Source organism: Corvus brachyrhynchos, unplaced genomic scaffold, assembly GCF_000691975.1.
Source record: "Corvus brachyrhynchos isolate BGI_N302 unplaced genomic scaffold, ASM69197v1 scaffold101, whole genome shotgun sequence".
NCBI lineage: Eukaryota > Metazoa > Chordata > Aves > Passeriformes > Corvidae > Corvus > Corvus brachyrhynchos.
The window spans coordinates 22,914,366-22,940,407 of NW_008237239.1; the positions used below are offsets into that span (position 1 = coordinate 22,914,366).

Genomic DNA, 26,042 nt, shown 5'->3' on the forward strand with positions numbered 1-26,042 from the left:
AGCCTGGCGCTTTCCAATGCGCTCCTGGGGAAGCCGGCCCCGCCCGCCGCGGCTCCACGTCCCTGCCGGAGCCGGGAGCGCAGCCGGGCTCCCAGCGCTACACTGGAGCCCGTGCCTGTGCTCGCTGGGTTCCTGCGGCGCAGCCCCACCCGTGGGAGCTCTTCCCCTGCCCTTTATCTTCCTGGCAGCTGGCTTGTTTAAAAAGAACAGCTTTCGAGAATTGGAAGCCGTGACAGATAAACTCCAGTGTGTTACTTAGAGTTTAGCGTGCAGGCTTGTGCTGGAGATACCCGAAGGCTCTTCAAAAATACTTTCTTTTCCGCCAGCACTAAATTTCAGTCCTTAGAAATCAAGGATAGAGTCACGGCACAACTTTTGTGGGCGTTGTTGGGGGTTTTTTCGTTCTCTCTCTCTCTTTTTTTTTTTCCCCTGTGATGAAACACATCAGCTGAGACAAAATTTCTTCCTCCCTGTGTCACACGGTCCAACATTAAACAAATGCTGTTTTGGGAGGAGTATTCTCCATGCTGTTTCCCTGCTGTTTAAAAGGAGAATTTGTAGTTATCTGTACTCTTTATTTTGTTTTGTTTTGTTTTCAGCATCCAGAACAGTGCTGTCGCCAGAGACATGTGCATTCTTCTTAGAGGCACGACATCCCAAAAGTAGTGTCCCTGGACCTGTTTGATGAGGACCTACAATATTTGCTTTTGAAGGATTAAGTTTTTATTTGGGAAATGGTTTCTTTGTGAATTTATCAGTCAGAAGTGTGTTCTGCATGAAGCAGTTCTTGGGAATCAGCAAGTTAATCAGATCCAAGAAAGGAAATGTTTGAAGTGGAAAGCCCCAAGATAAAAGAGCAATTGCCTGCACTGATAAAAAGAACTTTGTATCAATAGCCAAATCTCGTGCATTCTTGTATGTTTCCACGTTATCTGATCAGGTCAGTTGACTAAAATTAGGTAGATGGCTGTTCTCTGAGAAATACTCCTTGTTCTTTCTTGTTTGAAATGTACTGTAGTTACTGTGCTGTCCTTTCTGTTGAATTATTTTGAAAAAGGAAAATCACACAATATTCCAAGAACAGAAAGGAGCATATGTATTTGTGTAGTAGTTCTTTTCTGTGGAATTAGTGGTGAATTTGTTAATGATCTCAAGGTTTTGACATTTAAATACAAAGTTCACAAGCTGGTGCATTCGCACATGCTCATCAACTAGGAACAAAATCTTCAAACTACTGTTGGTGGAATATATAATGCCCTGTGTGATTCCTAGAATCACAGACCAGGCTGGAATAAGTAGTTTGATGACATAGATTAAATGAGAGGGAGGTTTTTTGGGGAGGGGTCTTCTGCTGTTGTGCTCAGATGTCTGTAGAGGATGTGGTTTGTTGGATGTCTGGAATTCTTGTCTGGACACTGCTGGTAGCTGAACCTGCCAGTTATTACAAAATATTTCACATGTGAAAGGAAGAGATTGTCAAAGGAGGCACCTTCTTTTCCAAAGCAGTTTTCTGGTTGGATCTTCCTGCACTTTTTATACTTGTAATATTAGTATATCTCACAAATACCAACCAGGCTTTTCACAGGTTGGTTTCACCTTTTCTTTTCTTTTCTTTTTTGTCTTTTAAAGGGATAGCCAAAATGAACCCTTTCTATTTTCTGGGTTTTGGACAGTCTCATCTGGGCATCTTCGGGAATAGGAGTGAACCTTTCAACAGAACAAATGAGACTTACTGCTATAGCACTGCCCAGGGCAGCACGGTGCTCCAAGGAGTAACTTTTGGTGGAATCCCAACTGTCCTGCTGCTTGACGTAACCTTCTTTTTTGTAAGCCTGGTTTTCTGTTTCTTGTATTCAAAGCACTTCTGGCCTTCTCAAAAGTTAGATTGCTCAGAATTCTCTTATTAATCGAGTTGGGATTTGTTTCTGAGAATGTTCGGGATAAGAAATGAGTTGAGGCCATCCTGGGAACATCAAAGCACTTTTCAAGTGTTGGTAAATGTTTGCATGCAGATGGGATAATGGTGTCACTGTATGCTGGATGTGTAGATGTAGGGAGAGTGCAGTGTTATAGGGTCTGTGTGTGGATTCACAGTGAATCTTGTGGTGGTAACTCAAATTTTCATGTTTTATCTTAACTGCAAGAACATTTGGGTTTAAGTCCTGGGTACATTTTCAGGCAGGAGACACCATTACTAACTCGATCATGAAATGACAGATTTTCCATACTGTATTGCCTTTTGAAAGACAAACTTTTTAAAAATTAGATTTCCTGAAGCTGTAGATGAAGATGAAATAATGTACTGACCAGCTCAGTCCTGACAAAAGGTGGAATATGATTAATTGCTGTCTGGGGGCTCCAGGATAGGCCTGAGACTGCAATAAAACTTGTGGTTATGTCTGTAAGCTTGGTCTAGGTGGTCTTCAGCCACCAGACCTGCAAATTGGCCTGAGAAGTGAGTCTGTGGTAGTAAAATAATACTAAAGGTATGACATAGTTCTCGAAATCTGCGGTAAAGAAACTTAAAGTACCTGTGTTCTGAGCTGGTAGCTCTGTAGGAATGTAGAGGATGTTCCTAAAGGTTATGTAGTGGCATTCTTTGCTGTTGATTTAGTGTATGCTACCATAAATCCATTTTCTGAGGATGTACAGCATTTGCAGCTCTGTGTGATCAGCATCTCAGCATTTAATAAGATTTAGTTGAAGTGTTTGGAGGGACTTCGTTTTTTTTAAGCTGTGGCTCAGTTTTAAGACACTGAGTCTCTGCTTTTGAGTTTCTTGCTGTTGAGCTCTGCACTCAGTGTTAGGTAGAGAGTTGGCTGCAGTGCAGAAGGCTCCTCTCTTCTTCAAGTACCAAGTACTGAAAATTACTTATCCACTCCTGTGTTCTTATTTTCGTGACATGTTTACTGCATATCCTTTTAGTAACTGTCAGTTGATGGGTTTCTGATAAGTTATTTCGAGGCTGGTTTCCAAAGGAAGTGAGGTTTATATATTTCATTGTCTTCCCAGTTTTGTCTGGCAGTCCTACCTCATAACTGTAGAATACTATAGCCAATTTTAACCAAAGTTGTCAAAGAATCTAGAGAACTTTCCTGCTTTAAGTTTATCAAGTTTAACGACCAGATGAAGGAGGAAGATCAAAATTAATTCTTCCTGTTGGGAGGAAGGCTCTCATAAGAAGGTTATATTAATTGTGAAATGTGGAAATTAGCTGTGTAATCTTGACACAGAGATAATCTGGACGTGTATCCTGGCTTGCCAGTCAGTATTTGATCCCAGTAAGTTACATCACTAACACCACTTTCCAGCCAAACAGGAATGGGATGTAGGAGGAACCAGAAGGTGAGGGCGTATGCTACACATGTATAGAAAACAGGCTTTGTTGCTTCATTACTTTCTACAGAGCAACTTGTTTCTTTAAAAAAAAAAAAAAAGAAAAAGAAAGAAATGAATCTATGAAATACTCACTGATGGAGCCTTTTTCTTGTTTTCTTAGTCTCTTTCAAAAAGGGAAATACAGGGTGCGGATAAGAAACACATTGCAGAGATCAAATACAAGTTTCTGGGGTTTGAGAATTAAAATAATACTTTACTTGGATAAAAATAATTCTTAAACTTGAGAAAATAGCTAAGCCCCCTGCAGTCTGTTTACATCACTGTTTGAAAAGCAAATAAAATTGCAAGTGTCCCATCACAGTTCTGGTCATTAAGTAATGAATTACAGTAAAAGTATGTGCAGGAAAATTTTGACTTGCTCCCAAGTACTGCTTTTACTTTTCCTGTCACAAACCTTCATACACTTGCAATTCAGAAGTAGTTTTGCATGCAGCTCTCCTCCTTTTTAAATTAGAACAGGAAGGCAGCTGTCCTGGTCCTTTGGTCGCAGACTGGTTGGTCTGTAGCATGGGCACCACTGAGGTGGCTGGCATGTGATAATTGATTTAGGAGCTAGGACAGCATTTTTTGTCAGTTCTTACACACCTAAGAAAAAATATTATGAAATGGGAAAAATAAATATTTGAATCTCTCCCTTTTTATTTTCTAGATTTTAATATTACTGTTTTCCATTATAAGAAAGAGATTCTGGGACTACGGTCGTGTTGCTCTGGTGTCAGAAGTTGAAAGGTAAAAAAGGAATGCAATCAGACTGACTTGTTGAAACCATTTGGGGAGTGGGGAGGAAAGTACAGTAAATGTGGCTTACATTAGGTGCATTTGTATCAATTAGATGTGTTTGTAATCACATGCACTTGTTTGTTAAAAATGCCCTCACACTGCTTTGTGTGGAATAGATCCCCCTCAGAGAGTTACTGTTCGTGGTTTCAGCCCAAAGTCCTGTGTTTGCCATTGCCATGAATTTCATCCCACAGCTGTGAGTTAAGGAAGTGCGGGTAAGGAAGTAGGCTGCTTGTCATGTTAGATGACATGCTGCACATTGATGTTTGCAGTGTGTTTCTGTGCAGAGGGATATTAACCATTTTGTTTATCTTGGCTCAAGCCCTGTTCCTTGAGCTCCCTGCACAGCCTGTGCCACAAAATTTCCCAAGGGCTCAAAAATAAAAAGATACTGTTGCAGGTTTCTGAAATTCTTCACTGATTTTTAGTAATATTTCAAATGATCTTTTGATTTTTTTTTTTTTTCTGTAAGATGATATGTTGGGATGTTTAAAATCTAAGCTGTCTGTCTGCGAAGTGGAGAAACTTTAACAGTGAGCCTCTTCCTGGTGCAATCAAGTTGTGGTAAATTCACAACTGAGCAACAGGAAAGAACTCAAAACCTGCTTTTAGGAATCCATGTACAGTTGTGAAAGGTAGATGATGTAAAATAAAACGGGCAATAACTGAGAAGGCTTTAATCCAGCTGGCTGAGGCAGCAATGATGAAGGTGCTCTGGTACTGGGCTGTGGAGGCCTGGGATCAACAGGCCCTGGAGCAGTCAGACACCCAGGAGTCTGTGTTTTTGTCCTGCTGGACTGTGAGCTGAGCCTGCTGGCCAAAATTATAGAGACACCTAGGAACACGCTCAATTCTAACACGTGTTGTTCTGTAATTACCATTGCAACATTTCTTTTTAGCAACAAACTGAAAACAGGCACTCTGCTACTTTTGAGGGCTACAGAGTTTCTAAATGTTTCTAGCCTTGCTACAGGACTGTTTGTGCGCGGAGGTGGCTTTGCAGGGATTTAATTGATAGGAGAAATTGTGAGTAGTGGCCGAAGGAAGGAAGGTGGAGGGAAAAGAGGTGCTGTCTTATAGTGAGGAATATCCAAACAGGAAGCCAGCTTTCAAATTTGATCCTGGCTAGGCTCCCACACCTGTGTTGCATTCTCTTATATCACTGTAGGTTTAATATCCCCACAAAGTGTTATTTTCTTTCTAGTTCAGTATGTGCTCTCATGTCGGGAGCTCACGTGTCCTCTCTGTTCAACATGAGACATCCACAAGTTACTATAATCAGGTGTGTGCTACAAGGTGAAAACCACAGCTCTCATAAGTGAAAAAGTGTGTTTGTACTACTTCCCTAGTCAGGATTGTTAAAATTGAAACAGTTCTGTAGAACTCCATCACCTGTTATTAAAGATACTTAAAAGCATCATTTAATGTATTTTAGTGAATCAAGGTACAACCGATTGTCAACATCATCATCAGTACCTGAAGATCTTGAATATGATAAGGTAAGTATTCTAGAGTTCAGATAATACTTTCTGAATGGAATCTGTTTAATGGAGTCTGCAGTTATTTGCCATTCCATATAGTCCAATGAACCATCATTAAACTGGAAATTCATCTCTATGCAAAAGTTATTAATGCATCGTTTGCTGTGTTTTTATAGAGCCATGCATAATCTCTGTTTCCTGACAAACTATTGCCATATATCATAAACCAGTATCTTATGTCTTTGTTTCTAAGTCTGGTTTGTTGTTTTGGTTTTTTTTTTTTTTAGTTTAGAGAGGGACTAAATGTTAATGTTTCAAAGGGGGAGGGGAGAGTGGAAAAAACTAGTAAATAATTTGTATTTGGATAACAGTTCAAAAACATACATTGTGTTCACATTGCAAATAATACCTAGTTGCTCTGTATAGTACATTGTTTTCCTCACAGTGCTGAGAAAACTGGATGCCAGTGTGAGGCTAATAATAGTGCTGTGCACTCTTAATAATCAAATTGGTTTGGAGTGGAGGGTAATATTTTGGCCAAACTTTTAAATGGCTCCCTCCATGGTCTTTCTGGTGCCTTTGAATTGGTACACCTCTATAATTTCATGTTGCAACTTCAAACTGAACCATGCAAGAGCTGTCCATTGGTGGCATCCTGTGTTTTAACATTCTGTACATGCATCAACTTAATATCTAGCCTTGAAATTAATTATTTATGTGAACATCAAAAGCATACTAGTATTTGATCAGGATTGCTCTGCTATTTGTGTATTTGTGTACTTTTCTTCATCTTTTTAAAACCCTAAAGCAACTTCAGCTGTTGAGTAACATGTTTATTTAGTTGGATAATGTTCACTTGAAAGAAGAGCCCTTTTGAGAAAGAAGGGGTTTTTTTGAACCACAGTGGGACGCTCAGAGATGTGAATTCTGCTATCCAGTTTCACTGGAGGATTTGTAAGCCTAAATAAGAAGCCTTTCTGTTAATGTAATCACAGCAGTGTTTCTAACAAGCATTTAACTGATTAACTTGTATTAGAGCCTTGTATTTCAGAGCAACAGACTACTGGCTTTTTAGCTAAGAGCTTGGCTTAATAGAAACACTTCTCTTAATTGGATGGATTAGACTCTGGGTTTTGTATGTTATCTCCTAAAAACTTCTTTCGTTATTTATAGGGGTTTTGTTCTTGGATAACAGCTGCTTTTCGGATGCAGTAAGTATATGAAACAGAAATAGTGAGCTGTGGTTTGCTTTGATCTTTTTAAATTTGAAAATGCAGTTTTCATTCAAAAATTTGGGGGTTTTTTCCCCCTTTGAGTAGATAGAATTTCAATACAAGCACTGATACAGGTGCCTCTGGCTGAGTGAAAAAAGAAAGTGAAAACAATTATGGGAATACTTCTTTGGGTTAAGCTAGCAGCCCAGGGACTTTCCAATCTTGGGACAGTGTGTGAATCTAAGTGAATCTATGGCATTTACATGGATTCAGAGCTAATAATTACACTCTAGGTTTTTACTCTTCAAAGAGTACCTTGTGGGTGTTCCCCTGTTTGAAGCCAGTAGGGCCCCAGGCAGGCAGTGTGATTTCTCTGCAAGGGTTTCTGTGGAGAACTGGTGGTTTAGTTGGGGCTTTAGTTGGAATTGACTAACTAGCCATCCCAGTGTATCCCAGAAACTGAATGTGATGTGTGTTCTTTGTGTCTCTTGGGGCTTAGTAGATAAGGATTTTTATAAATCAATTTTTAGCTTGGATACACTGAAATATAAAAGCAGTAGGGGTTAAGCCTATCTATTTTTGCTAGTTCAGTTCCTTCCTTTTCCAAGTTCTCCTGTTTTAATGATCTAATCTGCTGACAGTGGAGAGATGGTGAGAGTTCATTCCAAAGCCTTTTATATCTCCTGTTACCTGGGTGTCATAAGAGTGAGGTGATTCTGTTGTAATTTTCCTCTCAGGGGAGCCTTTATGGAGATGAGTGAATACTGTCACTGATCTTAAATTTGGGGAGCTAGGCTTGTGACAGTCATAAAGCAGGAGGTCACAGAAAATGACTTTGTCCTTTTCTAGTCCAAAAGAATCTGGATTCATATTTGCTTTTCAGATTAGTGTTTCAGTCTTAAATTCCCTAGTGTTAATTTTTGTATGGTGGTACTGCACAAGCAAAATACCCTTTTGAAACCTGAATTTACACGTGAAAGAACATGGCCATTTTGAAAGCCGATAGGGATTGATGAGGATGGGGATGTCACTGAGTAGAGTGAGGATTTAATGTGTGTTCATAAACCACTCCCAAGAAGACTAAGTAGGCTGACCATGTGCTTTTCTGTGTCTGATGCAGTGATGATGAGATTCACGAGAGGTGTGGTGAAGATGCCATCCATTACCTCGCCTTCCAGCGTCACATCATCTGCTTGCTGATTGCTATCAGCATTTTGTCCGTGTGTGTGATATTGCCTGTCAACCTATCGGGTGATCTACTCGGTAAGAATTTTTGGTTTTTGGATTCTGAGAAGAATTCTTTATTTTATGTAATAGTAAAAGCTCTTAAGATTTTTTGAAAATTTATTTTGGTGGACTTAATAAGGTGGTGTTTTAACCACTGTAGTGGGTTGACCCTGGCTGGATGCTGTCTTCACAAACTGCTGCACCAGAGGTCACTCTTCTACAGGGTGCAGCCCTTCAGGCACAGCGTGGGTCCCCCACAGGGTCACAAGTCCTGCCAGGAAACCTGCTCCAGCATGGGCTCTTCTCTCCATGGGTCCACAGGGCCCTGCCAGGACTCTCCTCCAGCCCAAGCCTCCCACAGGATTACAGCCTCCTCTCAGGCATCCCCTGCTCCAGAGCAGGTCTTCTCCACAGGCTGCAGGTGGAGCTCTGCGTCCCCATGGTTCTTCACCACGGGCTGCAGGGGAAACTCTGCTCTGGTGCCTGAAGCACCTCCTGCCCCTCCTTCTGCACTGACCTTGGTGTTTGCAGAGCTGTTCCTCTCACATATTCTCACTCTGCTCTTCTCTGACTGCAATTAGATCTGCACAACAACTTTTTTCTCCTTTTTAAATATGTTATCACAGAGGTGTTACTATCATTCCTTACTGGCTTGGCCTTGGCCAGCAGTGGGTCTGTCCTGGAACTGGCTGGAATTAGCTTATGGGATATGGAGAATGCTTCTCATAGAATCCACCCCTGTAGCCCCACCATTACCAAAACCTGGCCACACAAACCCAACACACCCCCTCAGTCTGATGTGAAATTTGTGTGAGTGTAGGGGGCTCTTTAAACAGTTGTCAGAAACAAGATTGCAGACCTCATGCAGACATAGATGACAAGACTTAAAAGGCTCAAGGCAGGATTAACTTTACCCATGTCCTCTTAACTGGTGTTTGTCATTGTGATTTTTATTGGTGGTGATTGTCAATGGAAAACATCTTCACTGCTGAGAAATCTTTTTCTAATAACCAGTCTGAACCTCTTTTGCTTCAATTAATTTAAAATCAGGTTTTTTTGACCTGTCACTGGAGATAATACATTATTCTTTTCCTCTTTGCAAAATCCTTGTAACTGAGGATTATAAACATGGGGTTGTTTGTCTGCTTTTTCCTTGTTTTCATAAACTGACCAGTTAATTTGGTCTTTAATGAGAAATGTTTTCCATTTGGCTGATCATAAAATCATCAGCCATGCCTTGAATTTTTGTTTTAATCTAGCTACACAGTCTCCCATTGTTCCTTTAAGTCTTGGTTTGTGTCTCAAAATTGGACAAATCTTGCAGAGACATTGCCAATGCTGACTAGGTAAAGTTAATTTCATGTTTCTTGCAGTCTAGTCCTGATTATGTCTTCCAGAGTGGCACCTACAAATACAATAATCACGTCTCCTAGTCTGCCATTCAGTTTGCTGATGGGAATACTGAGTTCTTTGAGTGAGAACTCTGTTAAACCCTGTTTATACACTCTTCCATTTTTGATAATGGGCCCTTACAATCCCATTTTATACCTGGTTTTGTATCAGTCTCATCAAGATCATGTTTAAAGTGTTGTTCAGGGCTTTTAAGAACTTTGTGACATAGCTCTTGTCTGTAATAGGATACATTGTACCTTTTCCTTTTTGTATTGTTTCCCTGTGGAACTTCCATCTCTAACTTCCCTTTTATGAGCTCTTTCTTGGTAATTCTCTGTTTATATAATTATTAATAAATATTTATATTAATGTTTCTATTAAAGCAGGACAATACAGCTTCTGTTTTTCTGCATTAACTTTTGTGAGTCTAGGAAATACAGCTGAAAACCAAAGCTTTAGCATCTCTCCCCTTCTTCCTCCTCTTCCACTGTAAGCTGATTTTGTGCATTTGCAGTTCTTTCAGTTGTGCTAACGTAACTTGCAATGTGGTTTAACAGTCTGGGCTAGAAGGATTGTTTAGCTTTCCAGATACACTTAACTCTTTTTTCTTTATGAACATTTACTCAATTTTCCCTCACTTGCATTATCATTTTCTAAAATACTTGACAGTCTAGAGAAATAATGTCATGTAAACCCATTTTTGACCTTATCAAGGTTATCGGCCTTGATTTGTCAGCATTGAATTAATGCATCTTAAAAGCCTGAGATAAGAAATCAGTTAAGATGAAAGAAAAACGTGAAGGAAATACGTTCAATCCCTAAGCAATGTTGTTAATGGACATGAAGGGAGGGAGAAAAGGAACTGCTTCAAAGATCTAGTGTTCAGATTTTCAAAACAATCTACTGTTTTTCTTGATGGCTCAAAGGTGGTATAATCTAGGGGTGTTTTTTCCAACTTTAAAATGCAGTGCAGAGTAAACCAACATTGATTATCATTCTAAGTCTTTTTATCAGTGAACTTGCTCAGCATTAAAAAGAAATATAACAACTTCTTTAAAAAATAGAATAGAAGCTGGGTTTCTGACAGTAACTGTTGCACCAGTTAATTTTCCTACTTGTTTTTGTTCTTCTTAGATAAAGATCCCTATAGTTTTGGAAGAACAACTATAGTAAACTTACAGACTAGGTAAGTAAGTCTTGCAGAGTCCCTTCATGCTGATGTTTCCTGCCATGGTCTCTAAACACAGGAATTGCTATTTGCAGCATTGCTCATGGGGTTAGAATAACTTAATCCCCCTGCATCAATTTAAACTGGGATATGTTCTGCTTCAGGATGTGCACTTACAGTGCTGATAAGAAATCTTGAGACTGGGTTTCTAGTCTCTCAGCTCCCTCTTCTCACACAACATGTTTCTCTTGGCTAATGACTGCACAGCTAGTGATATTATTTTCAGAAATTTCCCCATGAAGAGGAACCATGCTTCAGAAGGAAGGTGAAGCTGATAGCTGGAATGTGTTACTGGGATGATTTAAATTCCCTTACATTAGATTTATGTGTGTGCATGTCTCTGAGATTACAATTAAAATGACTTCTATGTCTTTTAAAAATCTGTAAAATAGTTGCATCACGAAGCTGCACAAGTCTTCTAATTTATTATTTGATCAATCCACACCCATCCATGATACTATGTCCAACAGAGTTTCTTCATTTTGTTAAACCACATTATGAAACCAAATAACTAAGGGAGATTATTTTTCTTGTTGGGTTGGGTTTTTTTCATCTGTAAAATAGGTTCCTGTATTTTAGTTTAATTGCAATAATTAATGCTCTTCACAAAACTGAAGAGCTGTTCACAGAACAGAATTTCTGTCAGCTTTGAAGAAGGAGCTATCAGAAAAGCAGTATTTACTCCCTTTATGAGGCTGTTTTCAATTTGAGTAAGGACTGTGTTCAAGGAAAGTTCAGTTGTGTGCTCAGCACAGTAAATAAAAAAATGAATAACAAACATTTTGGCAAATAGCATCATACGTGCTATAGGTCATCTGCATGAAAAAGTGAAAGCCAAACACTGCCTAAATATGTCTGTGTCATAGAGTATCTGTTTGCTTTGTAGCTCCCTGACCCATAGAAGTTTATGATAAGCAAATTATCCTGTTGGCTGTCCAAGGCATCTGCATAGGTGTGTCTGACTACCAGTAACTACCTTTTTCTTCTTGCTTTGTGTTCAGTGAGAGGTTTTGATCTGATTATCATTTTAATAGCTGCTTGTACCAGTTGGACAGTTACTTCTTCCTGTTTCTCATATTCCTAATGTTTTGTCTGACAGCAATAATCTGCTTTGGCTGCACACAGTTTTTGCTGTTGTTTACCTGATTCTGACTGTTGTCTTCATGAGACATCACATGAAGTACGTCACATATAAAGAAGAAAACATAGTAAGTGTCTGTGTTGGAGTGAAAAAAAAAACCATACAGCTTATTTGCTAGGGGATAATGCTAAAAAAGCAAATTGCTAAGGTGCCTCCTACATGCTAGAATGTGACATGAATGTGAAGGAATTGACTGAAAGCAATGCTCTATTGAGTGAATTGTGAGAATGGATGGAGAGAAGGGGGTTGGGGAGGGATTTGTGAAATTTTGCTGTAGCCTATTACCAGTGTATAAAGTGCTGTCAAATAGATGCAGCTCCCACCATAATCCGAATTTCCTACCTTCCCCCCCCCACACACTACACAGCTAATTGTGCTGTGTCTTGGCCTTCCTTATATTCTTGTTTTCTCTTTTGTGATGTGGTTTATCCAAATGTGACTTGCATTTTCTCTCCCAGGTTAAGTGCACGTTGTTCATAACTGGTCTTCCAAAAAATGCGAGTGAAGAGACAATACAAAACCATTTCACGTAAGTTTCGTGCTTGAGCAATAACATTAGAGTCATAGAATGGTTTGGGTTGAAAGGGACCTTTAAGATCATCCAGTCCCAATTCCCTGCCATGGGCAGGGACACCTTTCCCTAGACCAGCTTGCTCAGAGCCCCATCCAACCTGGCCTTGAACACTTCCAGGGATGGGCCATCCGCAGCTTCTCTGGGCAACCTGTACCAGTGCCTCACCACCCTCACAGTAAAGAACTTCCTCTAATATCTAATCTAAATCTATTCTCTTTCAGATTGAAGTCATTCCCCCTTACCCTGTCACTACATGCCCTTGTAAAAAGTTTCTTTCCATCTTTGTTTAGGAATAGGAGATATAAAATTGTCCTGGTAGTTTTACCTGCCCAAGCAGATAAGGTTTTTTAATTTTGCATTGTTTAAAATTCATATTATAGAACCCACCTTGTAAAAGTATACTTTATTCCTTAGCCAGAATTTAGAAAAGACTATATTTCAGTAAAGTTAGTTAGCTGATCTTAAAATCAGAATTTAAGAAAGTGTCTGTGTATCCACACTTTCCATTCATGTTCCCACACAACTTTTACTTGGAATAAAGCTGCACATCTCATGTTAAAGTAACTTCCCAACTATCTGTGGAAGTCTCTGCTCTCTGATACCTCATTCAGAAATTAAATGAGAGATGAGATGTCAGTTAGATATCAGTGCTGCTCTTTGGAGCAGTTTCTTCATTGTGCTTTCTGTTCTTATTGGTCTCATGTGCTGCTTCCTCTCAGGGATGCCTACCCAACCTGCACAGTGCTGGAGGTCCAGCTGTGTTACGACGTAGCCAAGCTGATTAACCTTTTCAAAAAAAGGTACTTGTTTTTGTAACCTCCATGAGTTTAGCATAATTTTATTAATGTTTTGCTAGTCCTTAATCAACATGTACCAGCAGTACTAACCTGGTGTGTACTAAAGATGAATGCTCTGGTCTGGACTTCAGTTAGGTTCAGCTGTGTTTTAAAGGGAGTTGTGGGGTTCAGCCCATCTCTTGTAGGTGTGATATGTTGTGTGATGCATAAGTTAAGTTTTGACTTGCTGATTATCTATTCATGTATGTACTTAGTTATTTATAGTCAGGCAGTGCAATGTGAAAAACTGAACTACTGAATTAATAACTCTGTTAACCCTGCTTCTTTGGTGAGAGGTGCTGATCACAGGAGACACAAGTGTTGTCTTCTGGGCTCTCAAGAATAGCATTAGTTTGTTTGTTCTTTTTCCTGTAACCTCACTGCAAGTGTAGGCTATATAATGATATTCCAGACTTGAAAATAAATTATACTTATATGATTAACCAAAATAAAGTGTGTGTAAATATCTTTGGTGACTGATTACTTTGCTATCAGTCCATGGCATAACTTGTTCTCTCAGGGATTATAATCTTTTAAAGCTTGATTTGATACTGTTTTCTTGCAAAATGTTATGAATGTATTTTCCTGTGCAGAAAACAGGCAGAAAAAAGCCTGATTTACTATGAACATCTGCATCAGAAGTATGGCAAGAGGGTCCAAATCAACCCTAAGCCATGTGGTCAATTCTGCTGCTGCGAAATGAGAGGATGTGAAAGGGTAAGAGATAGTGTTCTTTTTTAGTTATGGCTAAGTAGGTTATTAGAGGAGCAGAAAATAGTTTTTGTGTCATGTTTCAGTGGCCTTCAGAAAGTTCTTTATTCATTCATTGCCTATAGGTCATCTGCCATGTTCTCGTACTGTGTGGTAAAGAGGAATTCCCTGAAACTTTTGAAATGTAATCTTAGTGCACGAACTGAAGTACAAGAGAATCTTCCTGTTTGCCTTGTGACATGATCTGTAATTTGTGGGAATGGTATGAGGAAGGGTGACTATGGTTTGTGTAAGCTGTGTGTTGATGAAGATACTGGCCATCTCGTACTTGCATGTAACAGTCATCAATTTCCCCACAGGAGGATGCTGTAGATTATTATACCAAAGTTAGAAATGAACTTGAGGAAGAATATTCAAAAGAGGAACAAGCTGTTCATAGTAACCCGCTGGGAATGGCTTTTGTAACATTTCAAGAGAAATCCATGGCAACCTAGTAAGTTTTGTCTGTTGTGATGTTTGTTCTCTTTTTACTAAAATAGTACAACTGATCTCTTGTTTGTGTCCCTGGTTTGCTTATGTTGGTTCTTCCTTTCTTCTTTTTCACCATTCGGTGGATTTGCTCTGCTTTGCTTTCTGGTAAGTTTTCCTGTAAGTGTGCATTTTAGCCTCTATGCTGTGAGTGAAGAAACTACCTAAGGGACTAAAAGGCTTGGGGCATTTAATGGGATAAAGAGCCTTTCTCTTCTGTGTGGGATCCAGTCCATCAGTGTAGGTTAATAAGAGACCAGACTGATTGGTTCTTGAATATGAGTTATTGATATCTCCATTTTCTACTGTGCAAATGGTCCAATTACCAAGCTATCAGAGTGAGTGCAAATTACTCTGCTGGTTAAGTCATCTCAGAAGTGTAGAGTCAGTGAGGGACCTTGCCACAGGTGATAGATACATATTCTGTGCATCTCTTACCTGTTGTTATAGATATATGTGTAGATCTAATATCCAAAGTTGTTCTGTGCTTTTATTCAGTCATTTGTAGAGAAAATGTGTGTAGCCTCTCATGTTCTGTTGGCATTTTGTGACCATCTTTTGCTAACACAAGGTGGGTAAAGGAAAGCAGAATAATATTTGTATCACAGCATAACACATCATGCTCTTTTTAAATTCTTCTTAGCCTCTGTCACTTAAATTGTCTGCATTCTTTTGGCCTTCAAGTCGTGTCAGAGACACAGTCTTCCAGGCTGTTTTTCAAGGAAGTGCAGGATGCAGAATTTCTTGCAAGAATTTGGTGTGTTGGAGAAAGTTTTGCTTGCTACTCCTTAACGGAGTAGTGATTGTGTGATGAAATCTGCCTCCTCTTGTAATTTTGTAATGAAATAACATTTTGAGATGTGAAAACGAAAGAAGAAATAAGCACTGAAGTTCCGTCTCTAGCTACTGATGTATTGTGTACAATTTTGATGTGATAGTCTGTCCTTGAGCATGTGTTCTGAGCTGCACTGCAGGCATCTCTCAGTTGAATCATCAAGGCCTGAAAACATTTTTGTTTTTTAGCTTGGAATTAATGTGGTGGGCTCCATTCCCTGGAAAATTAGACAAGATTACGTGCGAAGCTGAGGCTCCCATCAAATTAGAAAGTTACTTGGTGCCCTTAGGATGCTCTGCTCCACAGAGCCCTGAAATAGGATGGGAGAAACAGGGAGCCAGAACTGAAGTTCTGGGGGCTCAGATGGTTGTAGAAGCTTGCTAATGATGGCTGAAGCTTGCTCTGTATGTATTTTTGAAATAAACTGTCAAAGAATAATTAACTTTCTTAAATACTTGCTGCTGCAAGATGCTGGCAATCTGACATCACTGCTTGAATTCTGGTAAGGAAAAGATCTGGGGGTTATGTTTGATAGTTTAGTGTTTGTGTGTGTGGTTCTCTGTCTTCTTTACGTTCAACTGAGAAACAAGCATGTTCACAGATTTTAGAATCTCCCCATCTAAATATAATATCTATTGTTTCTATGCTACTCTAATAAAATATTCTCTGAATGTGTGTCTCGCCCTTCTACTCGCCCTGCTGTCCTTTGAGAGATCTTTGAAAGTATTTATTCTGGGCATGTTTAAACTTTCTTTAAATATTTTGAGTGTCGGTCAACTCATAATATTAGAAGATAGAATTAAGCACTATGATTATTTTAGGAGTGGGTGAAAGAGGCTAATATTTTGAATTGTGAGAATACCAGCATGCTAAAAATTCTTCTGAGAATTGGTACTCAAGGCAAAATTGGCTGGTTTAGATAGTAAGGGATTAGTCTGCAGTCTCATTTCATTAGTCTAGTTTGATTTGAAAACAGATGTATTATGTAAAGATGTGTTTAGGAAACTGTCTGTCTTTAATTTTTTTCCAATGCTCTCAGGCTTTGATTTTTTTTTTTTTTTAATATGACCCATTGCTGTTGTTCATGTTGGTAGAAACAGCAAACAGTTTAAACCAAGACTGCTTTTTATTTCTAACAAAACAGATCTCAAGCATGTGGCAGCAACTGTTTATATAATGGTCATTAGTGCATAATATGTTACATTGTTGTTTAAATTCTATCTTGACTGCGGGTCATTAAAATAAAAAACAACCCTTTATCACTATTCCCAGACTTTCTCATTACATATTCAGCATTTTCAGGTGTTAAAAAATTGGAAAAATCTTCCTCTTCTTCCTTACAGCATCCTTAAGGACTTCAATGCCTGCAAATGTCAGAGCATTAAGTGTAAAGGAGAACCCCAGCCATCATCCTACAGCAGGGAGCTGTGTGTATCCAGCTGGGAGGTCAGATATGCTCCTTATCCTGAGAATATTTGTTGGTAAGATTTCTGTCTTACATCCATTGATTGGTGATAATGTAGGTTTAGAATGGGAACAGGAGAAACACAGATGAGAGTGTTATTCTTTAACCCTAAACTAAAACTTTATGTGGTGTTGGAATGTGGCTGATCTGCCTCTTTATTTTCATTACTGGTGTTCTTCTTATCCTTGGGGTCTGTGGACATTGCTTGGGGTAATGGACTAGAGTTTTTCCTGCCTAAAATTTAAAGAAAACCCTAATCTTGTGTAAGTCTGTCCCTCAGTGTGCATATCTACTGTTGAGATCTGAGGAAAGCAACTTGGTGTTGGTGCTGAGTATCCTCAAAATATGTATATATTTTTCTGAGTTGCCACATGATGAGTGTAACTTGATCCACTCTGTAAACTCTGGTCTGTCTTCTAACATCTCTATTGACTCAGTATATGTCCCAGATAAATGCTTTTTGAATTAAACTGTTCCTGTGCTGTCATCTGTCATGCTTATAGGCTAAAAAATATCTAAGCATTTTCTGTTTGTTTTGCAAATCCCTTAGGTTTGAGTCAATATAATCCTTTCTTCTGTAATAGTAAATTTGTTGTGACATTTCCATTGCCCAACCCAAAACTGCAAGTGAGACACAAACATGCACAAATTACTGTATTTCACCTGTATGTAGTTTTTTTAAAAATCACTTTCTTTTTCTTAATGATTTTAATAGAAAATGAGTTTTAAGGTGACTGTGCTATTGATTCCTGGTAATTGTGAGGATTTCTCTAGAACTACAATGCTGCAGTTGGGAACAAAGTTCAGAATCTTTAACCATGAGGCAAAACCCCATGATTCTTAGCTTAGTGTCTTTTGCAGCAGTCTTATTTTGAGATATGAATTAAAAAATCTCTTGCAAGCTGCTTTCCAGGTAGGGATTGTTTAATGTGCCTTTTTCTGTGTGTGTGCTTCATTTCCTCTTCGTTTCTTCAAGCACTGGACTGAGGAAATGGTCTGAGACTCAGTGCACTGAAGCACTTGCAAAACTTCTCTAAACATGTCTAAGAGAAAAAAAATGGTGGGGTTTTGATATTTTGGGTTGGTTTATTTGTTTGGGTTTTTTTCTGTTCTTTTTCTTTTCTCCTCCCCCCACCTTGAAGAAGAGGAGCCACAGGGATTTTCCAAGTTCACAAAAAGACTTGTCATAATTAGGAATATTACTGAGCTTCTGTATCCCTGTTTTGTTTGTTCTGAATATTTGGCTTTGGCTGGAGTTCAAATCATTCCAGTCCTTTTGACAACCATCTCAAATAACATTTAAGAACTTTACTTGTTTAAAATCTATGGTTGCTGTTTTAATATGGCAGGAAAGGGTGCAATATTTGTAAATTTGAAATTTCATTTCACATCACAGTTTTTTGGTAGATTCTGCCTCTGATAGGTATTCTCCTTGCAGAAATTCTCTGTGTCTTCTATCTCTGTCTCTCCTTGTTTCATTTCTGTTTAGTACTTCTGTATTACTGGACAATGGAAGTGTTTCATCCCAAACCTTAACTACATTAGACATTGTTTGTGTAATGAAAGAATAAATGTGTTCTTCTGCAAGCACAATTTATGTTATCATTCAAGAGAGCTTGCACAGTTCTCTTTACTTCTAATAAGGATCAGCAACTGGAACTTGTGTAGTGCTTTGTTATATAACTTTGAAAGCTCAGTTTAGAAAAAGCAGTGCCACCTGTCACTTGACAGATAGTATATATCTTTTTTTAACAGCAAATGCTTGCTGCTTGTTTTAATATCCTTTTTATTTTTGCTTCTTTCTCCAGGAAAAATCTTTCAGTGCATGGACTGAAATGGTGGTTTAGATGGGCTTGCATTAATTTGCTTCTTTTTATTGTGCTGTTTTTTCTTACTACTCCTTCCATAATCATCTCAACCATGGACAAGTTCAATGTCACTAAACCTATTCACTACCTTAATGTAAGTATTGCCATATGTTTGGATATAGCTGTGCATCAGACCAAAATTTTGGTAAATTGGTAGAGTTTCATTGTCTTACTGTACACCTTCAGTTGAAATTCTCAGGATTGTTTTATGTGGCTGCTGATTAAAAACATAAGTCCAGAATCAGGTCTTTAGCCCTCTTTTGCTCCTGGATAATAGTCTGAAGTAATTTAATCTGAGGCTTTATATTATGATAACATATTTATGTATTTGTTTGTGGTAAAAATTTGCAATCCAAACAAATAATTCTAAACTGTGTAATCAAAAAATCTTTGCAAAAAACAGAATTTCAAGTCCAACTTGTATTTTGATTTTTTTTTTTTTTATAAGGAGGGAGGAAATTCAGATTTTTAACTCTGATGTAAAATGTTTTTATTTTGCTCATAGGGTTCAAAGCAAGATGGCATATATATCTGATCCTAGTTTGACCGCAGCTAAAGCAACTTGCAAGATGTTCTTTTTAAATATTTCCCCAAGCTAGTGCAAACTACATAAAAACTCCTTGTGAGACTGCACTTTCATGGAATTTAATTCCCAATCTCACTTTGGTTTTGTGTCTTGCATGCCAGTGCTAAGCACTTATTACTCAGTTTAAGATTATCTGAATATAATTTCCCCAGTTCATCCTGCTATAATTTACAAAAAGCAAAATACTACCATCTCTGTTCCACCACTACTGCATTAAAGTGTTTTTAATACTTATTTTCTCCCCCACTAGAATCCTGTCATCAGTCAGTTTTTCCCAACACTCTTGCTCTGGTCCTTCTCAGCTTTGCTACCAACAATTGTGTATTACTCAACTTTGCTGGAGTCCCACTGGACAAAGTAAGCAACCTTTTCCCCCGTTTTTACCTTATCTGCTGAATTACTAAAATAAAGGAAATTGCTGATCTTTCACAGAACTGTCAAATCCGCAGACCTCTCATAGCAGGGAATTTCCTGTTCTTGTCTCTTTCTAGTGTTATAACCACATTTCAGGGTTTAGGTAACTTATAACCCACACAGCAAGTGTAATCTGACCACATGATTTGCTTATGCTTTCCCCTACTTCCCACTTTGCTCCTCTTTGTGTTTAATAAAAAAAAAAAAAAGTATGAGCAGGCTCAGGAGGTGTAGCTTCAACAGGAGCATGGGAAGTGCCTCTAATCCCATAATTAAGTCACTCTCTGAGAGGATAGGCCATGTGGGTTTGGATCCCTTCCAGGCTGACAATTTATGAAAAAGAGCATCCATCTTTTTGTAGTTTGGCATGACAAAATGGTCTGGATGTTACTCGTGGTGCACAACTCAGCTCTGTTGGATATTAGTGGTGATCTGAGCAGGCTCATGGGGCCAAAGGCCCAGCAGATGTGTTGATGCATGGTTTTCACATAGAACTGGTGCACCCCAGAGATGTCAAGCCCACTGATGTGCTGCTGACTTGGAGACTTCATCACAGCTTGGTTTGGAATACCAGATTTGATGCCCTGTTTGCCTTCAGTCAGATAAAAGCACAGTACTGCACAGTCAATCCCAGCTTCCCTCAACTTCACTCAATCTTTGTCAATAAAGCTTGTAGCCATTTTTTTGTTTGTTTTTCTATTCTAAGGTCAATTTTGTTTTTTTCCTTTCAAATTTTTGTACCATTCCTTTCTAAGACATGTCCAGAGTCTACCTTTTATTTGCCACAGTTGTATGCTTTTCATCAACTCTATTTTGGTAGTTGTGCTACACACAAGAACTTTGAGCCCTTCTCAATCAGTCAAAATAACTTTCTGAAGTCACTAGAGATCATAGGTCTGATTTCAAGCCTCAGTGCAGTTACACTGATAGGTCTTGCCATGCCCAAGAGTTCCTGTAATAAAACCCCTATGGTTTTAAAGCCCTCTCAGATGCCACCTCTAAGAGTCTGAATTGTTCATAGTGCTGCACTTTTCTGACAACAGGGTGTCACTAGATCCATGTTCCTGCTGCTGCAGTAGGGGTATGGTGTTAGTAGTGTCATGTTGTTCCCCAAGACTTGACACTTGGCAAGGAGGTTGTCTAAGTGTCTGGTTTCTTGGCAGTGGTGCCCTTTTCTGAACTGCTTAATCCCTCCTGGCATGACACTTGAAGAGCTGTTTGTTTACAAGCTGTTGCAAGGTTGAGTGTCTTTGGGTGAGAGACCAGCTGTGGTGGTTGCACATCACCGTGCTTGTGGTACAGACCTGTAGTGATGCTCATCCAGAGTCTCGATTTACATTCAGCAGTGTTTTTGTTGCCCAAGAAGCTACTGAAAGTCTGCTTGGTCCATATTGGTGAATATCTCAAAGATGTTTGTTTTTTATCTTGTAGCAACGTGATATGGTAGGGGAAGCTGGAAGTCTGACAGGTGTTGGCATTGTCCAGGCAAGATCCTTCATGTGTGGCAGCTTTTTGTATGAGTTTCTTACTCAGTGCCTTTTTATGTTGATAGATCTGCAGAGAACAGAATAATGATGCATAAAGTCTACATATTTTTGATCTTCATGGTATTGATTCTGCCCTCCCTTGGTCTGACCAGGTAAAGAATCATAGTTAAATGAAGTAATGACTGAGTACTTTTATGATGAGACGTCTTTACTTGTGTTTTCTAGTTGTGAGGTATAGTCAGTGTACCCTCACTCCCCCCAGTGTGTGTGATTATGTTGTCATTACACATTAGATTTCAATGCTCATCTTACATTTGGGGGTCCTCAGAACCCTTAAAGTTTCCAAAGCCTGACTTTTCTTTTAACAAAGAAATTTAAGACCTTGTAAGACCAATGGCTAATTAAAAGTTGCCCATAGCTGCAATCTTAGCTGAGAACCAAGTTTCCTGAGTGTTTCCTGTACTTCAGTTGGAGTTGTCCCTTTCTTTCCACAGTATTTGACTGTTTCCTTGGCTAACTGGGTGACATGTACTTGTCCTATCTGTATAATAATTGCTAAAAATTAATAATTAAAACTTTAATATGGAGTAGATGTTTCTGTTCTGTTTGATTTTGTACCTTTTGTCTTATTTCCAGCTATCAGTACCTGTGACAGAGCCAAAGTAGTGTTCAGATTATTTGATTAAATTCTCTCAACTATCTTGATTTAAACTACTTGAAAAGAGAAGCTATTTTAGACAGTGCTAAGATGTGGGAGACTGAATTACATTCACCATCTTTCTTCCAGCCTTGATTTTTTTTTCCGCTGGCTGTTTGACAGAGAATCGTCTGATTCTGCAGTTAGGCTGGAGTAAGTATTAGCTAAATAATGTTCCCTCTATGCTATTCCTTTGTAAAGGAATACTTAGGACTTACATTTTTTTTTTTTACTCTTTACTGGACTTGGTTAGTGTTTATTAGAATTTGCTCAGGGTTGCTACTCTGGGATGATGTTGAGTTGCTGAATAAGGGGAGGAGACAATAAGGTTGGACATTAGGAAGAATTCCTTCACAGAAAGGATGGCAAGGTATTGGAACTGGCTGAGGATTGTTGCCTATCATGGACAGGGGATCTTCCCAAGGATTACAGTGAGACCAAATAACTGCAGCAGTTCTCTTTCTGTAATCCAGTGCATCTTGATTTTAAGGAAAATGTATGTTTTTACACACATTGCATTGCAAATTTGCAGGTATTGGTTATTTTCAGCTCTCGTGCCTGTGCCTGGAGGGAAAGAATAGAATGCAATTGTTAGGATATAGGTTTCCAAATGCTGTTTCAAAATTAGTAACAGGAGGACAATTAGGAGTTACTAAGTTAGGAGAGATGATTATTCTGTTGCAGTCTTATTTCATCTTGTGGCAGGTTGCTGTTGCAGACATCAGATGATGCTCTTGTCTGCTGTCAGCCACCCATCAGGCTGCTGCATCTTTTTGTGAACAGTTTATTCCTCATCTGAACTGCAACTCAGCCAGGCTCTTATATACTACACTGGCTGCTTTTATAGCTCTGCAGTATTCTTTTACAACAAGGTTATCACAGCTCTTCTGGCCACTTCCTGAGGTACATAGTGCTTATCCTGATGGTAAGAGATCTCCAAAGGCAATAGGGATAGATTGTATACCTCCTGTGTTTGCTTATCTTCCTCCCAGTCAGTGTCTGGTGTCTCTCCTGGCAGATGTGTCTTCCTGCCTGACCAGGGAGCCTTCTTTGTGAACTATGTGATTGCCTCTGCTTTCGTGGGCAATGGGATGGAGCTGCTGCGCCTGCCAGGCCTCATCCTCTACACCATACGCATGATCATGGCCAAGTCCACAGCAGAGAGGAAAAACATCAAACAGGTATTGGAGCTCCTCCTTAGCAGGAGGCAACTCAGTGATCGATCCTTGTCAGAAACGGTGGGAGCACCCATCCTTCACACCATTAACTATCATCTCCTGACGTTTGTGGTTTTTTAGCCTTTGTTTTGCTTGTCCACGACAGGTTCATGTTCCCTTCATTTGCAGCACAGATAACAGGGAGGGAGTTATTCAAGTCAGAGATGGTCAAAAATCAAACCTCAAGCTCTGAGCTTCAGGTATCAATCTCTTCATAGCTCTAAGTCAGAGTTTTATGATTAGGATTTTATAGAATAGTTAATGATTTTATCTTGTAGTCTGAACTTCAGGGTTTTTTTAAATTCAAATTGGTCTAGAGTTAGTTTCTTCTGTCAGCCAGGAGGTGTGAACAGCTTGCTTTAATCTGAACATACACCTAGCAAAATATGTATTTTTTGCCTGTATTCCATTTTAAGAGGTGGACTTCCAGGTGATGTGTCATCCCTATAGCTTGAAATTCCAGGTGTTACAATGGGAACTTAAGCCTGTGTACAGCTGCCACAGTGAGGTGAAGGTTCTGAGTCTGGCACAATTATTCTCTGCTTTGTGGTTTTAAGGGGCTGCTTCTTGTGGATGCAGATTCCCTCAGAAATTACTTTAAGGCTATGAAAGAAGCAGCATCTTTTCTGTATGTCCAGATAATAAAAACACATAATACTTCATCTAATTACATCATTTCTGCCTCTTAGGGAAATAACTGATCTCTCAGGGGGAGAGAATAAGAGAAGGTGAATTGTTGCTTTAGTGAATCTATTCTTAACTCCTGACACATTGATGGATGACTTGAGAGTTTTGGATGTTTTGTTTTTGTTCCTAGCAACAGGCATTTGAATATGAATTTGGAGCAATGTATGCCTGGATGCTGTGTGTGTTCACTGTCATCATGGCCTATAGCATCACGTGTCCCATCATTGTCCCTTTTGGTAAGTTTTCCAGTGAGCACTGTGGGAGTGAGATGGGGCATGTGGGAAGGTTGGAAGGCCCAGCTCTGCATTCTTATTCCTGTTCAAATGCTGATAATTCTTAGGACTTGGATCCAAGTTTCCTTCCCTTCTTGTCGAAGAACACCGAAAAAGATGATGAATTACTTAGCTCTTGTATTGCCTTTAGAGGTTGAAAGTGTATTTAATGTCTATTAGATGTTTATTTTATTTCTCAAATTTGAGTGTACTGGCTCTGGTGTTGAGAGGTTTAGATCAGACATAAGTAGTACTAAATAATTTTATATAGTTGGCATTTTCATTTTCTAATCCAAAACTTTACAGAGCTAGATACAAGATAATTATCTAAATTAGATACTGTTCAGAACTGGTTCAATCAACAACCTTATTACTGGGAGAATGTGGCCAATTTTTATGTAACAGTGTAATTGATATTTACTTCCATTCTGTTTTGTATGCAGTTGTAAATAATCTGAATGTGCCATTGCATCCCAGAGCTGTTGCAATTCATAGCTGCCACAGCAGTTCCTGGCTGTTTGTTTGGATAAGGAATAGCTGACTTGAAATCCACTCATGAATCTGGTGAAAGCCGAGAGGGAGAGGTTAAGCCACTGTCAGGCCATTCTTCCTCACCAGCACAGTGGAAGGAGAGTTAGGAAGTTTTACCTACTGGCTTGGCCTCATGTGCCAGCACTCAGATGGAGCTCTGGGCTCTCCCTGGGAGCACAAGAGGCACCACAGAGAAGTGTGTGGAGAGGGGAGGGATGGGGGTGCAACAGCCTTAGGAGCAGGTGCTGTTGTGCAGCTGTGCCCTCCTCGTGTTTGGGCTGTACCCACCACTGGTATCTACATTTCCACTCACTTGGATAGTGTAGATCTCCTCACAGAGCTGCTGCTTTTTATCAAACCTCCAACAACCTCTGCTTGGCTCTCCTGCTTTCCCTGCCAGGTTTGATCTACATCCTCCTGAAGCACATGGTGGACCGTCACAACCTCTACTACGCCTATCTCCCTGCCAAGCTGGAGAAGAAGATGCACTTTGCAGCTGTCAATCAGGCCCTGGCAGCTCCAATCCTCTGCCTTTTCTGGCTCTATTTTTACTCCTTTGTGCGGCTGGGTAAGTATTACCTGTTTCCACCTAGAAGCTGCTCCCAGCTCTCTTGCCAGCTTCCCTGAATAAGATGTGAAGTTTCACAAGCTTTGCAGACTTTTCTTTTTCCTTCCCTAAAGGGGAGGTCATGGTGGTTGCCTGTGGGACTGAACTACACAAGATTTGCATAAGGGCCTTTGATGGAGATGGCTGATATATTAAACTGTTACCATGGGGCTCCATATTCCTTCATTTCACAGGACATCATGTATTCCTTAAATCAGGATACTTGGAATTGGCCAGTTGGGCTGTGAAGTGACAGACAGTAAAAATCATTACATAAACCAAAAATCTATTCAGAATTAGCTCTTTGTAGTAAGATGATCACTGGCTTCACTACCTGCACTTGTATAGCCTGGGCATAAGTTTAATTTGCTTGGGTGAATTGGTTGCTGCCATCACTCAGGAAAAATGCTAAAATATTGGCTGATGCTAGTCCTCGTGTGTTCTACATCATCCATCAAATTTTACATGGAAGACTGCAGTGAGATGATGACTCTCTTCCCCACATTGTAGTTTAAAATATCATGGGTTTTGTGTGTAATTTATTTTTAAAATAGGGACATTCTATGTTTTGCAAATACTTGGCATTGATAGTATTGGCTGTGCTGTACCAACACCTTTGATGTCAGAAAAGGTAAGAAACAGCGTATGGGTTTTTATCCATGATACAGCAGGAAGCATTTGGCATGGAATGGGGGTGTCAGTGATGGTGGAAGAGTCAAGTTTCCCTTCTTTAGAAGGAAGCTCCTGATATCTAACAGCATTGTGCCCTCATGGCAAATGATCATGTTTGCATGGTGTTTTCTAGCATACCAGTAGTCAGAAAGGTATTGTTGGCAGGCTGTCATCTAACTTTAGGGGGAGGGGA

At 39.4% G+C, this 26,042-nt stretch overlaps 1 protein-coding gene across 1 annotated transcript in view; it reads left to right on the plus strand.

Moving 5' to 3' along the window:
- Nucleotides 1-49: 49 nt before the first annotated feature.
- Nucleotides 50-26,042, plus strand: part of TMEM63A (transmembrane protein 63A) — a 31,263-nt gene continuing 5,270 nt past the window's right edge. The window contains exons 1-20 of the mRNA XM_008630393.2: nucleotides 50-940; nucleotides 1,630-1,826; nucleotides 4,049-4,128; nucleotides 5,615-5,678; nucleotides 6,834-6,871; nucleotides 7,995-8,137; nucleotides 10,628-10,679; nucleotides 11,821-11,929; nucleotides 12,321-12,391; nucleotides 13,156-13,236; nucleotides 13,866-13,989; nucleotides 14,343-14,476; nucleotides 16,690-16,827; nucleotides 18,620-18,773; nucleotides 19,516-19,622; nucleotides 21,232-21,318; nucleotides 21,954-22,016; nucleotides 22,882-23,044; nucleotides 23,898-24,003; nucleotides 24,971-25,138. Of these exons, the coding sequence (XP_008628615.1) occupies nucleotides 1,641-1,826; nucleotides 4,049-4,128; nucleotides 5,615-5,678; nucleotides 6,834-6,871; nucleotides 7,995-8,137; nucleotides 10,628-10,679; nucleotides 11,821-11,929; nucleotides 12,321-12,391; nucleotides 13,156-13,236; nucleotides 13,866-13,989; nucleotides 14,343-14,476; nucleotides 16,690-16,827; nucleotides 18,620-18,773; nucleotides 19,516-19,622; nucleotides 21,232-21,318; nucleotides 21,954-22,016; nucleotides 22,882-23,044; nucleotides 23,898-24,003; nucleotides 24,971-25,138 (2,068 nt within the window). The 5' untranslated portion in view covers nucleotides 50-940; nucleotides 1,630-1,640. The remainder of the gene's footprint in view (nucleotides 941-1,629; nucleotides 1,827-4,048; nucleotides 4,129-5,614; nucleotides 5,679-6,833; nucleotides 6,872-7,994; nucleotides 8,138-10,627; nucleotides 10,680-11,820; nucleotides 11,930-12,320; nucleotides 12,392-13,155; nucleotides 13,237-13,865; nucleotides 13,990-14,342; nucleotides 14,477-16,689; nucleotides 16,828-18,619; nucleotides 18,774-19,515; nucleotides 19,623-21,231; nucleotides 21,319-21,953; nucleotides 22,017-22,881; nucleotides 23,045-23,897; nucleotides 24,004-24,970; nucleotides 25,139-26,042) is intronic.